This window comes from Atractosteus spatula, chromosome 11, assembly GCF_055471065.1.
Source record: "Atractosteus spatula isolate fAtrSpa1 chromosome 11, fAtrSpa1.hap1, whole genome shotgun sequence".
NCBI lineage: Eukaryota > Metazoa > Chordata > Actinopteri > Semionotiformes > Lepisosteidae > Atractosteus > Atractosteus spatula.
In genome coordinates this window covers 35,526,402-35,541,151 of record NC_142716.1, presented here as the reverse complement: position 1 = coordinate 35,541,151, position 14,750 = coordinate 35,526,402, and the positions used below count along the sequence as shown (strand labels likewise).

Below are 14,750 nucleotides of genomic sequence, written 5' to 3'. Positions count from 1 at the left end.
TTCTAATTGTTGTTTAATAAATGCAAGGATCCTCATTCTCTGCACAAGTACCTGGAGATGCCATATTACATTTGGTTTCAGTACCACCTTGTGGCTGAAGTATAAACTGCAGACATGGGTGCCATGAGTGTCTGGGAGCTGGTGCTGCTGTCTCACAGCTCCAGAGTCCTGTGTTTGATTTTGGCCTGGCCTGTCTGTGTGTGTGGAGTTTGCATGGTTGCCCTGTATTTCCCCAGGTGCTTTGGTTTCCTCATGCCTCCCATAGACATGCTGGTAAGGAATAGATAGTCTAGATTTCTACATATAGTTATCATCTAGAAACCCCTGTATAATGTGTTTTTGTGTATAAAGAGCTAAGATTGAGTAGCCCTAAAGAATCAGACTTGAAAAAGGCACAGAAGCAATGGTGCTTTTTGACTTTGTCAAACTCGTAACCCTCTGAATGTCTTGAACCAAGTGACAAGTGATTTTATGCTTTGATAACTATGATGTTTATTGTGAATCGGATTAGGGATTTTATTTATAATCTCTATGGAAATATTATTTATCATTTCCAAACAGAGTGATTTAAGTATCAGCCACCTTTGTAGCGTAACACAAAGCTTGCAGGATCCAATGGGTTCCAGAAAAAGTTGTTACTTAGGGTGATATTTTGATGAGCCACAAAAAGCTCAACAAAACAACAAGAATTCTCATGATAGAAGAGGATATTAAAGAGGATACTTGAGAAAGTGTAATTGTAAGAATTAATTCAAATTAATAACAATTGCTTGCATTTATGTAGTACTTTTCCACAAGCATATCAATGTGCTTTACATATAAGAGTAGACCCATTTCACTACTAAAGTGCAGCACCACCTGAATGACACGTAGCAGCCACACAACACAGTAAATCACCAAGAAAAGTGATAAATCGCCACTGATTGAATTAAGAGAAATCTTTCGGTAGACCAGATTGCACAATCACATAGTGGAATTTAGCCAGGACAACAGAGTTAATACCTCTACCCTTTTGAAAAGAGTCATGGGATTCTCATTGACCAAGCAGTCAGGACTTTTTTTTAAACATCTCATCTGAAGAACTCATCTCATCTTATGAACATCTCTTCCTGTAGCACAATATTGCTGGTCACCACATTGGAGCACTGGTTTAGAAATCCACATCCAGGGTGTACAATGCCACCTACTGGCAACCCACTCCACCTACAGCTGCAACTTGTTTTTTCTTAGAGGTTTCCCATCCCAGAACTGAGCCAAGATCAGGCTACAAGACAGTGGTGCTTCTACCTGCCTAAATCACAGCTGTTTGTGATGCTTATAATAACTGCTTTATAATGTCTCAATAGTTCTAAAAAAAACAGGAAAATATTTATACAGTAATGTAAAACACATGTCCTTCATGTTTTAATAGAAGGCCTGCATGCTCCTAAATATTGACAAGTTTGGTGACTTCCAATAATAGTTTTTGGAGTAAAGAGGGTTTTCCTCCAGCTCATCTTGTTACTTTTGAAGTTTTCTATTTAGAACATTTTTTGAACATTTGAACATGAATGAAATCATAATAACAGCAATGGGTATTAGGCTCCAAAAATCCAATTAAGAAAAGTCCAGAAATGGTTGAGGTAAAAAAAATGAATTGTTACGCAAGTCAACTCACCACTGATATTCACTACCTTGCATATCAATACTTACTGCAGCTCTTAAAGCTATTCACAAAGCATCTGTACTCACCGAGAAATCTTCTATGTTGAATACTGCCATGCATTTTTTTACAATCTCTGGAGGACAAAAAGACCCAGCCATGACTCCTACAACCAAACACAGAAATTGATGTGATATTGCTGGAATTGCTGCAAATCCTGAGAAACAAACTACTGGCATTCAAATCTTGTAAAAGCATATCAAACACGTTTACTCCATTTTTAATAATTACATATTATTAATTTTGCAAACTTCTATGCAATTGACAATTCAATTAACCAGTTTTACAGCTTGATTATCAGACATACATCGGTGCAGAATTTGTCAAATAGCAGCAGCAAAACTAGAAATTGTTTTGGTATCACTCCAGAACAATGAGGTTTCCTTTCTGCCCACCAGAGGAGAGAAGAATTTAAAAAAATCAAGATAGTTGTGTTTAAAAAGGAGTGAATACCAGCATCAACAAACTGGTTAAAAACTGAAGTCTTGATCACTGAAGTGTTGCTGCTAAGTTTAGTGGACCCTTGAGCTTCAAAAGATCAAATTTAAAAGGTCAAAAGGTGAAAAGTCCTCATATACTGTATGTGCACTTCAGCTATTCTTACAGGGCAACAATGTGCTGTATTGAACCCAGTATGACCCCTTTCTCACTTCCTTTCAGAACACAGACTCCAGAAATTATGGCAAGACAGAACAGATTTGAACAGCCCATCTTTTAGTTAACAATTAAAAAAGAAAATTAAAAACTGTAAATTATATTTTTTGTTATACCTACCCAATTTGAAACCACCAACTATGCATTTTCACTTTGGTGCATGGCTACAAAAACTCTGACCTCCAACCTTCGAGCTACTTTTATAAAATGTCACAGGAAACACAGCCCCATACTGGATGTTCATATCCAGCTGCAGGGGAAGAGCATCCCTCACCGAGAGCATTGCTTGCCTGCAAGAACTCAGAAGGCACTGGGGGCACTACTGAGACAGCCCAGGCCAGCTGACCTCACCCCTGGCACTTTGCTAGCTCTGTTACTGCTTCGGAACTCCTGGTTGCTGTCCCCTAGTGATATGATGCAGGCTTGAACCTTCAATGCCTAGAATACAGAACTCAACCTAACTCTGGATGATCAACTTTACTGTTTGAGCCACTCAAGAGGTCCAACAACAAACTTTTTAAAATGAAAGAGACATTGCAGTGAATATCCGAGAACTCGGCAGTTAAACTGGATTTATCTGCTAAAGCTTCTAACCTGATCATTTATTCATGCACAAATCAAAGCCACATAAAACAGGAAGAACAATGTGTCCAGGACACTGCCTAGAACCTCGGTCCAAAAATAAGAACCCCCAGTTATTATTTCAAAAGGGTCATCAGCACCAATTAAGAATATTTATTTGACACAAGAAGAACACAGGTGCTCAAACTGAACCTGTAATATTGTGAATTCTGAAGTACTATGATCAGTAACAGAGCACAGGTATGCATGGAGGGAGGATAACCAGCATGATGAATCATGGCGAGGAAGATTTCATTTTCTGTATTTTATCCTTCTCAACATAATGAGAAATGTACTATGACCAAGTCCTTTTCTGTTGTTAAATTCATATTATTAATACTGTTTTACTACGATTCTTCCAGATTCTGTGATTCTCATATCTGTAACATTTCAGCTGTTGGTCATGCTGGATGTATTCTCTAATGCTAGCACGTCTGACCTTGTCAGAGAACCTTCCATCCCCACCACTCAAGGGCTTGGATCCAACCAGAACCCAATCCTTTCTTGTAATGTCAACTGTTTTCTTCAATGCAAGTAAAATGACTGCACACTTTACACTTAAAAATACAGTAAATGATAGATCTAACGCCACAGTGGAGGCTCAGTTGTCTAGATGTCCCCCGTTCAAGCCTCAGCTATAATCTATAATAATAATATTCTCATATAATATATAAGCCAGGATGTCCTTGGCTCACCATGCTACCAAGACTCTCGTTATCTGCAAGTTCATAGTGGCATCATGTGAGAGACGTTGTGCTCCTGCAGTGGCTGCTGACTCTCCTACAGGACACTGCGTGTCAGATGATCCGACACGTGGGAGTCGGAGGTGAGTGTGCACAGATTTTCACTCTTCCTGGGCAGGAAGAAATTGGGCGATTCCACAGTTTGTAGGTATGAATGAGAAAAATTCCAAATTTAGAAAAAAATACTTAAATAAGGACATCATTATATTCCACAAAGTGTTCTAGGAGTATTCTTACTATACTGTACATAATCAGGCTGGATCAGAAGGCTGAATTTGGTCAGACTCTTAGTTTGAAGTAAATTCCTATATGACCGAGATCAATTGGTTACCGCTCAGTGCATGGGTACATGAAACACATTTTCGCTGTGTCCCCTGGGTGTTCTTAGAATTCCAATGGCTAATGGCGATCTGTTACTTTACATGAGCCCTGTGTCATACTTCCATTCCTCACCTCCTTCCAGCGAAGACAAGTCAAAGCTGTTGGCTTCTGCCTGCTTCAGCATGTCGATGAACATTGTCGGGGTCCCGTAGATAAAAGTGCACCTAGCAGGGAGAGAGTGTCACAGCCTGGCAAAATTACAGTTTTATTGCTCTGTGATAAAGAAAATAAAGCCAAATAAATAACAAACTAAAAACATTAGAACTGAATTATTAAGTGTCACTGTCCTTACATGCAATCAATTAAAGTCTTTAAGACTAGGAAAGAACTTGATAAAAATGTTTGAAATCATTAACTTTATTGACTATTGACAGGATGAATTCTAAAAAAAAACAAGCACAACTAGAAGTTTACAGAAGGCACATTATTGACTGAAAACAGTAGACATGTCTTTACACAAGTGGTTGTGGGTGTCTATAACAAGCTATCCAGCACTGTCCAAACAGATTCCCTGGGATCCTTAAGGAAGGCTTCACAATATGCTTTCATAGTACTAGTTGGCTATACAACTCAAGCAACCAAATAACTCTATAGGAACACCAGGGCCCTTCTCCCCTGGTTGACCAGGTTATATATCAAAAATGCCTGAGAAGCATACAGGAAAACAAAAAGAATACATGGAGTGAAACCAAGATAAGGTTTTCTGAGCCAGCAATCAGTCTATACATCCCTCATACCAATACATTCTCACATAAACTTCCTTTTAACATATTTTCTCTTTTGTCACTTTTAACTGAGAAAGGGTTGCATAACAAGAGCAGTGCAGCACTTCACACAAGATCTACTTCAAAAAACTCTGAGCTCTGTAAGTAGCCCACCTTAAAGACAAAATTTGCACACTTACAAACTTTCAGACGTGCATTGGAGAAATAGTCAAATACTGAAAAAGGGAAAGGCTCCTGCTAACTGGAGTATACTAAAGAACACATAGCTCCACCATGTTTCACAGGTTTGTGAAAAATCCTACCTATAATAGTTTCACTCCACATTATTAGCATGTGAAGGTGTTTTAAATCAGCCTGGAGCTACTGCGGTTCAGTGCACACTTCAGCCAAAGTTTTCAGGTTCTCCTGTGTGGCTCCACCAGTAAAGGCAGTGTAGGCTGAGCTCTCAGACTGTGGGGTTGGGTCTGGATCATGTAACCTGCCAGCTGTGACTACAATTCCCCACGCAGTGGCTGAGCACCTGCAAGGGCAGGGTGGGCTCTCTCGTGCTCTCTTGGCAACTGTTGTCCAGGGCTCTCTCTCTCTCAACTCTCAGTGTTACAGTGCCACCTGAGGCTTCCCGGATGCTCACAGGCCTGAGGTGATCAGTGAGGGATGTGCCTCTCCTCCAGATGGTACTGGGGTATGTTAAACAACAAATTGCTCAAAGATGCGTGGGACAGAGGATTCATTCGCCCCCGTGTGCAGTTGTGGGGTTCGCTACAGCAGCCCACTTGAAAAAAATACACCAGTGGCTATTCCAGCTGGCAGGCAGGACAAAAGTAATTAGTGATTCTGTTTAAAAACATGTTTGCAAATGAGTTTTTCACTTAGAATACTATACCAGTCCCACATTCCACATGCAGAGGGACACAAGAGGAAAAAAAGGCAAAGGTTTTTTATTTAGCAGCTGACAGGGATAGATTGTGTCGCTTCCTCTCCGCTGCAGGCCAGACAGGCTGTACCTCTCTTTCTGGATGGCTTCCAGACAAGCCCGCCCATCGAAGCCTGAGGAGGGGAACACGAGGGTGCTGCCGAAGATGGCAGTGGTCACTGAGCCGCCCACTGAGCCGAAGCAGTGGTACAGCGGCACAGGCAGACACACTCGCACATCCTGGGGAGAGACACAGAGGTGCCAAGGTCAGGGGGCAGGCCCACAGACACTGCTGTAATTTCACAAAATATTTCCTTCCCAAAGACTGAAGCATGTTCAGTTTGTTCTTCTAGTACATGTTCTGCAGCATTGTGTTACAGGTATTATTGTTTTTTAAGATACAAATCTAAACGCAAATCTAAATATTGGACACCCTATATCTTAAATGACAAACTTTACTGGGATCTTAACTACCTCTTGCTAGGCTACATCTGTGTAAACAGTACGCAGCACAAATTCAGTGATACGTTACACGGCTGTGTCACGAAGTGCTACATGAGGTGTTTTAATGCTAGCAGCTGCAGTAGGTGGTTCCTCACCCTCCAATGATAGCCCATCCGCTTGCCAATGAGGTTGGCATTGTTCACAATGTTGTGGTGTGTGAGTGTCGCAGCTTTCGGGCTCCCTGTTGTGCCCTGCAGAAAAAAATGTTAAGTTATATTAAACCAAAACATGCTGGTTATTCATTTGAAAACACACACTGAGATGGCAGCAGAAAGCTCCAAAACAAGGGCACTGCACTCTTGAGTTTCCATGGCGGCATGGACATTAAAACTCTCGGCTGGACTTTGCTTTCAATTTTCCACAGTAAATAACATTCTGAAGAAACCTGATGTCAATATCTAATGAGTACAGAAGAGACCTTTCAGGCTTAGTCAGATGATTTGATCCGAGAGGAAACAGTACAGAATCAAAAATGAAATGGGAAATCAGTATGTTCTGCAAAAGTGACTACTATTAAAATCTGCGTGTCTGTGTGTGTGTCTTCACATTTTGGCCAGTATAAAAATAAAACAAGTACTTAATTATACAGGGCTTATTTTCTCTGTAGCTCTTGGGCCATGGCACACTGCAGTGGTTAGGATGGCTGCTTTGCAGCCTGGGTGCCCTGGGTTCAATTCCAGGGGTGCTATCTGTGTGGAGTTTGTATGCTCATCTCTTGTTCTCATGGATTTCCTCCATGTGCTCTAGTTTAATCCCGCATTCCAAAGAAAACCTACTAGGTTATTTGGTTTCTGGGAGAATTGGCCCTGGTGTAGGTACAGTATACTGTATGTCTGCCTGTTCTCTGCAATGGTCTGGTATACCATCTGAGGCAAGGATCATAGTAAATGTTAAAACATTCATATGAGTTTGCTAATTTAAATATTATTATATTTTAATATAAATGTTTTATTCATCAAAATGTAAGCAGAGCTATTATTGACATTAAAAAAGTATCAGTGGCACGTAAATTTGTATAAAAACTGCATGACCTAACTCTGAAGTCTGAACTCTTAAGTCTGACACCCCCAAGTTTAAAATATAAAGCTGTCTTAGTCGAAAGAACCCTACCCTTCCAAGGACAGCCAACCTTATCACCTACAGTATAGAAGTAACAATTCATTGAATAAAATTAATGATCAGATCAAAGCAATGGTACTACTTGTCTTAACACTCATACTGTATATCAATAAGGTAATGGCATTACCGAGGTATACTGGATGTTAATGGGGTCATCACAACACAGCTTCTTCTGAAGGGCTCGCAGCTCTTGCATGTTTGTGCTTGTGCCTGCCTGCCTCACATCCACCATGCTGAAAGCTCCAGGCAACTTGTTGTCCGACACGATGATAGTGTGAAGATCCGGAAGCCTGTCAAGGACACAGAAATCACCATGGCTTTTCCTGACTGTGTACTACACTAAAATTGCAAGTATTTAAGCTTCAGTCATTTAAAAAGATTAAAAATAACCTCCATACATATAATAGTCTTGAGCCCTGGAAAGTTGCTTGTGTTGATTTTCTCTGAAGCTGTTTTAAAATGAACCCCAAGATTGTGTGCACTGAAATCGTTTACTCGTGCACCCTGTTTTTTTTGCTCTGTGTGTTTCTGAGCCCCTTTCTTGCTTATTTCATTGAGCCAGTATTTCTGTTCTTTCTACCCAAATGTGGTCCACATTTTTTTTTTGCTCTAAAGCTTTATTGCTGCCAATTTACAGTCTTATGTCTCGTTTTTTACTTATTTAGAAAAAATTGACAATATACTGCAGATTTACATTCACTTTTAATCACATTTTTTAATACTGCTAACTGGAATTCAATCTACAGTGACAACTTAAAACACCTCAGCAATTAATCTAAGCAGCGTCTCTTAGGGAGGTGGAAGGAAACCAAAGCAACTGGAGAAATCCTGGGGGGTGCATGCAAACTCCACACAGAAGGCTCCCTGAATCGAACCCCTGCACTAGCACTAGCTTCCCTGACTACAAGCTGCGCTGGAAGAGTCTACATGTAGAGAACTCATCTTCGAGTTTAAGACGTTTCAGTAGGTACTTGTGTCCGCATGCTTCACACACCGGAAGAAGGTTTTACAGCCAAACCAATGTGTCCCTTTTGTTTTCCTTTCGGCATGGAATAAACCTCTGCCTGTTCCTTATCTCCTAGTTTAGGTTTGTCATGCATTTTTCCCAAGTATAAAGAGGCTGACTTTTTTTCAGCCAGCCATTAACAATTTAAAAGGGCTGGGGCAGCCTGCAAGGCTTTGTGTAATTATTCGAATTCCATTTGCTAGTAAATACAGACCCCCTTTGTGGCAACTAATCAAGTAATCCAGCCTACAGGGCTTCATAAACATGTTTGATTGTTCTGCTGATTGGTCTTCATCTTTGTTTTTCCAGTTCTCTTTGGTGGCGGAATAAGTTACCAGCAAACATTAAGGTGGCCTCACATATTAAATCTGCCGTCTCCTCCTCAATTGTTTTTTTTCAGACTGCATTTCTAAATACTCAGATCTCTATCAATTGCTACTTCGACTCCAAGAAGCCTGGCTTAGCTAATTATAGATCTTCTCTCAGATGTAATTCCGGGGTGCTGTACCTCTTGCTTTTCAGGTTGCCAGGAGTGGCATTCTCGAGCTCTGGACAGATCTTCTTCAGCATTTCATAATACTGCTGGGTTTTAAACTGGGTTGGGCAAACCACCGCTTGGCACTGCACCTGAAGGGAGATGGGAAGGAAGAGAGGCAGATGAGAGAACCTCACTGGCTGAAAGCTTGGGATCGAGGAGTGCAGTTACAAAAACTATAAAGTGTAATCCAAATAAGATAATCCCCAGCATTCTCTCAGCTGCCTAGATTCCTGCAGGAGCAAAAATAAAAACTAAATAAAAGACCCACCTTTCTCAAGGCAAACTCCACCTCATGCAGCTGGTATGCTGGATTAACAGAAACCTATAAAGGAACAAAACATTTTTAACAACAACGACAACAAAGAGAACAGAGAAACATTACACAAGACAGCTTAGAAACTGGATAGTCCCACCTATCCAGTTTGGCATTTAGTGCCTAAATTGGATCTCAGCCAGCATTTTCTTGAAAGACACCAGGATATCCAGCATCCATAACATGTCTAGGTATCCTGTTCCATATATCCATAACTTGAAAAGAACTTTAACGTGATTGCAGCTAGGGCAAAAATAATAAAAATAAAAATTATTTTACTCTCTTCCAACTCCAACTTATTTGACTGCTCTCTCTTTTTTTACATCTCTCAGCAATTCCCTTGCAGTAGAAAACAGCGGTAAATCATTATAGAAGATTTCGTAACATGCTTTGAGCTTGTAGAAACCCCCATTAAAATCCACACAATAATCATTATTATAATCTGGTCCCTGTAAGGAGACATACTTCAATATCTCGTTTTCATGTTAGTCTGGGAAAAAAACGGTGCTGGTGTGAGTGTGTGCGTGTCTGAGTTTGTGTCCTGTTCAGGGTGTATCCTGCCTTGTTCACTGGGATAAGCTCCAGCTCCTCTGCGACCCTAAATTGGATGAAGTGGTTAGAAAATGGACAGATGGAAGAACTTCTAGATGTCTGATAAGAGTAAAATTCAGCAGCAGGCCTGATATTTCCAACTAGCTCCTTTTTATGTTCAGATTATTATTAATTTCAACCTCAGTGAACACCTGCATAAAATATTCATACCCTATACATGCCCTTTTATTTCAGACTTCTAAAATGAATCCTTAATTAAAGTTCTGGCTTTTTGGGGGGTTTTATTCTCAGAGCTTTTCAAATACTCTATAGAAAAAGTACTTCTACCTAGTATTTTTTATCGATCCAACAATTAAGCCGTTTTTACCCAATCTTTTATTTGAGGCCTTTCAAGATCTATTTTCTCTGATTTTTGAACTGTGGTAAATTCTTTTCTTACTTCATCTTGAAATTACAATTTGTAGTACTGTATATCCAAACATCCTTAATAAAGAACATGGAAATGTTCTTACCAGTATGATCCCTGCTTGTGCTGTTGCAAATTGGAATAGTATCCACTCATAGATGTTAGGTCCCCAGAAACCAAGCCTGTCTCCTCTCTTCAGTCCAAAAGCTAGAAGCCCAGCTGCCACCTGGTCGACCTGTCACACACGAGTCATTGGGTCAAAGGTTGTCTCTGCATTACTGGGAATAAAACTGACACAATGGGGTTCAAGTCTTCAAAAACAAGTAACACACAGTGAACCCCCATTTTCAGGAGAGCTCACTCTTAATAAGTAAGAAATAAAAGCTTCTCTTCAGCATTTCCAGACAAATGCTGCCTGGTTTAAAGACATCTGTTCATGGATATATTAACTCAGAAAACCAGATTCAGTACAGTTCTGAAGTCCAGCATTATAACTCCAAACAGGAGGCAGAGTCTGTTGTTTATGATGAGTTCTGAATGCCCTCAGCAGCTGCCTGTCAGGTAGCCCTGCATTAACATTGAAACCTTATTAAAATGTTTGCAGAGATCTCTGCTTTGGTTTTATAGCAAATTTGTCAAGCTACATCAAGCTACATATTAAATCACTGGGCATAAACATCGTGAAAGGAGGATGACGCACACTTGCCTCTGGTATCGTACCCTCTGGGTCCTGTCATTGTTCAAGCTTGAAAGCTTGAAGCCCCCAACAAGTTTGTGTTAGCACTGTCTGGAGGTATCATGCTGCTCTCAATGACAGGACTAGGAGTAGTATAATTTAAGACTAAAGTAGTTCAAGTAGGTAGCTGCGTCAGCATGCGTAGGAAAGAGGAGAAAGGAAAGGAAACACGTTTCGGCTGTGGAGCCTTCTTCGGTGTGATTATTATAGGTAATTTAAGACTATGAAATTACAAAACTGTCAAAAAAGTATATACTAATTTTCATAATTAAGTCAACACCAGAATACACTGCAGGTATCTCTTTGAAACAATGCAATTGGAAGGATCCGTCACCTTTCTTTTTATCCCACAGAAAAATGTTGGCTTAATCAGGCACATCAACAATGCCTCATGACCTGAAAAGAGGTTTATGTTACAAAATGTGCTTACAGGTATGATTTGTTATGACAGCCCTGTAGCGTGATTGCAGAGTATAACAGCAGTGGACATAAAAGTACATTTCCTTAATGCCTCATGCCATGGATACCATTTTGCCATGAGTCAAAGCAAGTTAAATTTAAATTTAAAGGAACTTAAATAATATTTTTTTTCAACACATAAAAGTGATACATAGAAAACGAAGCAATTCTGAAGTCTTCCCAGCAAGACTCTACCCTCTTCTTTCAACAATGTGAGCAAGCTAAGGGAACATTAAAATGGTACCTTCACAGTTTGGAGTTCATAAGCCAAACTGTTTCGGATAAAGAGCAGTAGGACTCCTTCAGTCAAAGCAATTTTTGAAAAAGAGCATTAGCTGTGTGGGGTGTTTTTTGCCACACAAGTAATAACTGGCAATTACTTGTGTGGCACTGGCAATTTGGGGTTTCTTCGAGAACAAAATAGCGGTTAGGTCCGTTATATTGGTTTTAGCAATAACATAATTTTACTTGTGAATTTGTACTGACATTAGAATGATACCTACCAAGGAATAAATACCAACAGAATAAAATAAGTCTGGTGCCCACTTCAGTATATGCAACAAATCTTTTTTATTGCATTGCAATTGCTTTGTCAACAAGAATAATGCCAATGCAACTGCCAAACAGTTTTTGTAATTTTTGTAAAAGTAATTTTACAATACTGGTCAAGGTCTGGGTGTGACAAAACCTGAAAATTCTCAGGTCATTATAAAAGATTATGGTTAAGTTTATATTCCATTAACACAATGGCACTCAGTTTCTACAGAATACCCCAGTTATACTGCAACTGCACTGTCACTGGAATAAAACTTACTAGTTTATAATTAATTGGCCAACAGTCCTTGAACAGGAGCAGATTTCAGGGTGTGGGTAGCAACACAGGCAGTCTAACCTATCAGAGCACAATGGTAAATGGTGTCCATTTTGGTACAGTATACACAGATATTACAGTCTGTCGGAAGTTAATGGTATGCTTAACGAATTGTTAACAAATGACAGTTATGCTTAGAGTTGATTAGCTAGACTGTTTTTGAACATCACAATTTATTGTTACAGGAAGCACACTGACAATACCTAAAAGATTTAAGGGAAAAGTCTCTTTTGAGTGTCTTGTTTTAAATTTCTCTGGTCCCCACTCTACTATTATTGTTACTGTCTATAGAGCCACCTAGCCTCATGATGCCTTTCTAGGTGAGTTTGCCAATTTACTTTCTTTTTTATGTCTCAAATTTAAGAGGATGCTTATTCTTGGTGACAGTAATGTCCATATTGATTCATAGTCTTCCAATGTAGCTAAGTAATTTTTAGTGCTGTTGGAATGCTTTGATCTAACCCAGTATGTTCTTAGTGAAACACATAACAAAGGACACACCCTGGACTTAGTAATTGCAAATTACTGTTTTGTTTCTCACTTCTCTTATTTTGAACTAGGCCTCTTTGACCACTTAGCTATTATCTTCCATCTTGATTTTCCCGTTTCACTCTTCCCCCTCATGTTCTATAAGTTTTCACAGCTGGCGATCAGTTGACCAGACTAGGTTAATGAATTCTGTTCTGTCCTATGAAGGCAGATTCCCGTAAACCTGAACATAGGTGGCATCTTTCTTACCTAAACGTACATTTTCAGATTTGGAGGGAGAACTTGACTGAATACCAAGATGCAATAGTCTGCTAGATCCAGCTACTTCTCCCACATGTGTGAGAACAACTATAACACCCTAGACCCTAGCTGGCGATCAGTTGACCAGACTAGGTTAATGAATTCTGTTCTGTCCTATGAAGGCAGATTCCCGTAAACCTGAACATAGGTGGCATCTTTCTTACCTAAACGTACATTTTCAGATTTGGAGGGAGAACTTGACTGAATACCAAGATGCAATAGTCTGCTAGATCCAGCTACTTCTCCCACATGTGTGAGAACAACTATAACACCCTAGACACCTATTCTCCACCATAAACTGTTTGCTGCCCCACCACATTACCTGCCTCATCCTAACTTTGCAACACATTCTTAGTTTTTTAGGTCCAAGATTGACCACATACAGCATTGATCACATCATGGACTCTCCACAATGCATGTTACCTCCTCCTCCCTGTGTGACTATCTTAGCTGTTTTCCTTCTCTTTAGTTTCTCTCTACTTGACTCTGCATGCCTCAGTAAACTGGTTTTCCATATGAAACCCACCACCTACCTTTTAGATCCCATTCCCACTGCTTCGTTTCAATTCTGTGTCAGTACTCTCTGTCCCATTGTCCTCAATATAATAAATCAGTTCTTGAGCACTGGTGAGCTACAGTACCAACAGCCTTTAAAATTGTTGCTGTCACCCCTGTGCCAAAAAAAAATGAATAGGTCTGGACAACCTAAACAATTTTGCCCAATTTCCTACTTACCCTGTCTTGCTAAAATCTTAAAACATGCTATTACAATTCACTTACAATTCACGTAAATAACCACATCTGTGCAAGTAACCTCTTTCAAGGGTTTCTGACAACTTCACAGCACAGAAACCGTCCTGGTTAAAGTCACTAACAATCTTCTTCTGGCTTCCGATTCTGAATGTGTCTCTATCCTTATTATTCTTGACCTCAGTGCTGCTTTTGACACTGTTAACCACATCATCTTACTTTCTCGTTTTGAGTGTTTGGAGTTATTGACACTGGTTCAAGTCTTACCTCACTGATAGTTGTCTCTTTCTCTCTTGGTAGCTTTAACTCTGAAATTGGATTTGTTAAGTTTGGTGTTCCTCGGGGCTCAATACTGGGCCTCCTACTTTTCAGCATTTACAGTACACATTCCCACTTGGTAAGTTATTAACATCACATGGTTTAAATGATAATTTCTATGCTGATGATACTCAGATCTACATCCATACCAAACCTCACAATAATGCGGCAAATTTTTTCTCTCTAATTGCATGGATGACATGGATGTCACGGATGACTCAAAAGTTCCTTCATCTAAACTGCGACAAGTCTGAAGTCATGCTTCTTGGCATACCCCATCAATTTTGTTAAATCGGTGCAGTAACCCTACCTGTGAATGGTACTGTACTGAGTTTCAAACAATATTGAAGAACTTGGGAGTGATATTCGATCCTGGTTTGACGTTTGACCCACATGTGTAACATACTCTCAAAACATCATTCTTCCAATCTTAGAAATATTGCCAGACTACATCCTATGTTGTTGCTTACTGTTGCTGAAAAGCTAGTTAACACTTAAGCTTTTTCTCATATTGACTACTTTAACACCCTACTCACTGGAATATCTAAATCCACATTGAACAAAGAATCCTCCCAGGTCTAGTACAAGTGATCACATTACTAGTAGCTTACAAGGCTGTGCATGGCTTAGCACCTCAGTACCTGTCTGAG

The 14,750-nt window shown here is 39.8% G+C and overlaps 1 protein-coding gene across 2 annotated transcripts in view; it reads right to left on the bottom strand.

The window, feature by feature from the left end:
* Window positions 1–14,750, bottom strand: part of acsf2 (acyl-CoA synthetase family member 2) — a 55,197-nt gene that overhangs the window by 31,939 nt on the left and 8,508 nt on the right. For both annotated transcript variants that reach the window (XM_088927834.1, XM_088927835.1), the window contains exons 3-10: window positions 10,284–10,412; window positions 9,175–9,228; window positions 8,877–8,995; window positions 7,490–7,652; window positions 6,339–6,434; window positions 5,831–5,979; window positions 4,174–4,265; window positions 1,732–1,808 (exon numbers count right to left, since the gene is read on the bottom strand). In XM_088927834.1, coding sequence (XP_088783960.1) covers window positions 1,732–1,808; window positions 4,174–4,265; window positions 5,831–5,979; window positions 6,339–6,434; window positions 7,490–7,652; window positions 8,877–8,995; window positions 9,175–9,228; window positions 10,284–10,412 — 879 coding nt within the window. The remainder of the gene's footprint in view (window positions 1–1,731; window positions 1,809–4,173; window positions 4,266–5,830; window positions 5,980–6,338; window positions 6,435–7,489; window positions 7,653–8,876; window positions 8,996–9,174; window positions 9,229–10,283; window positions 10,413–14,750) is intronic.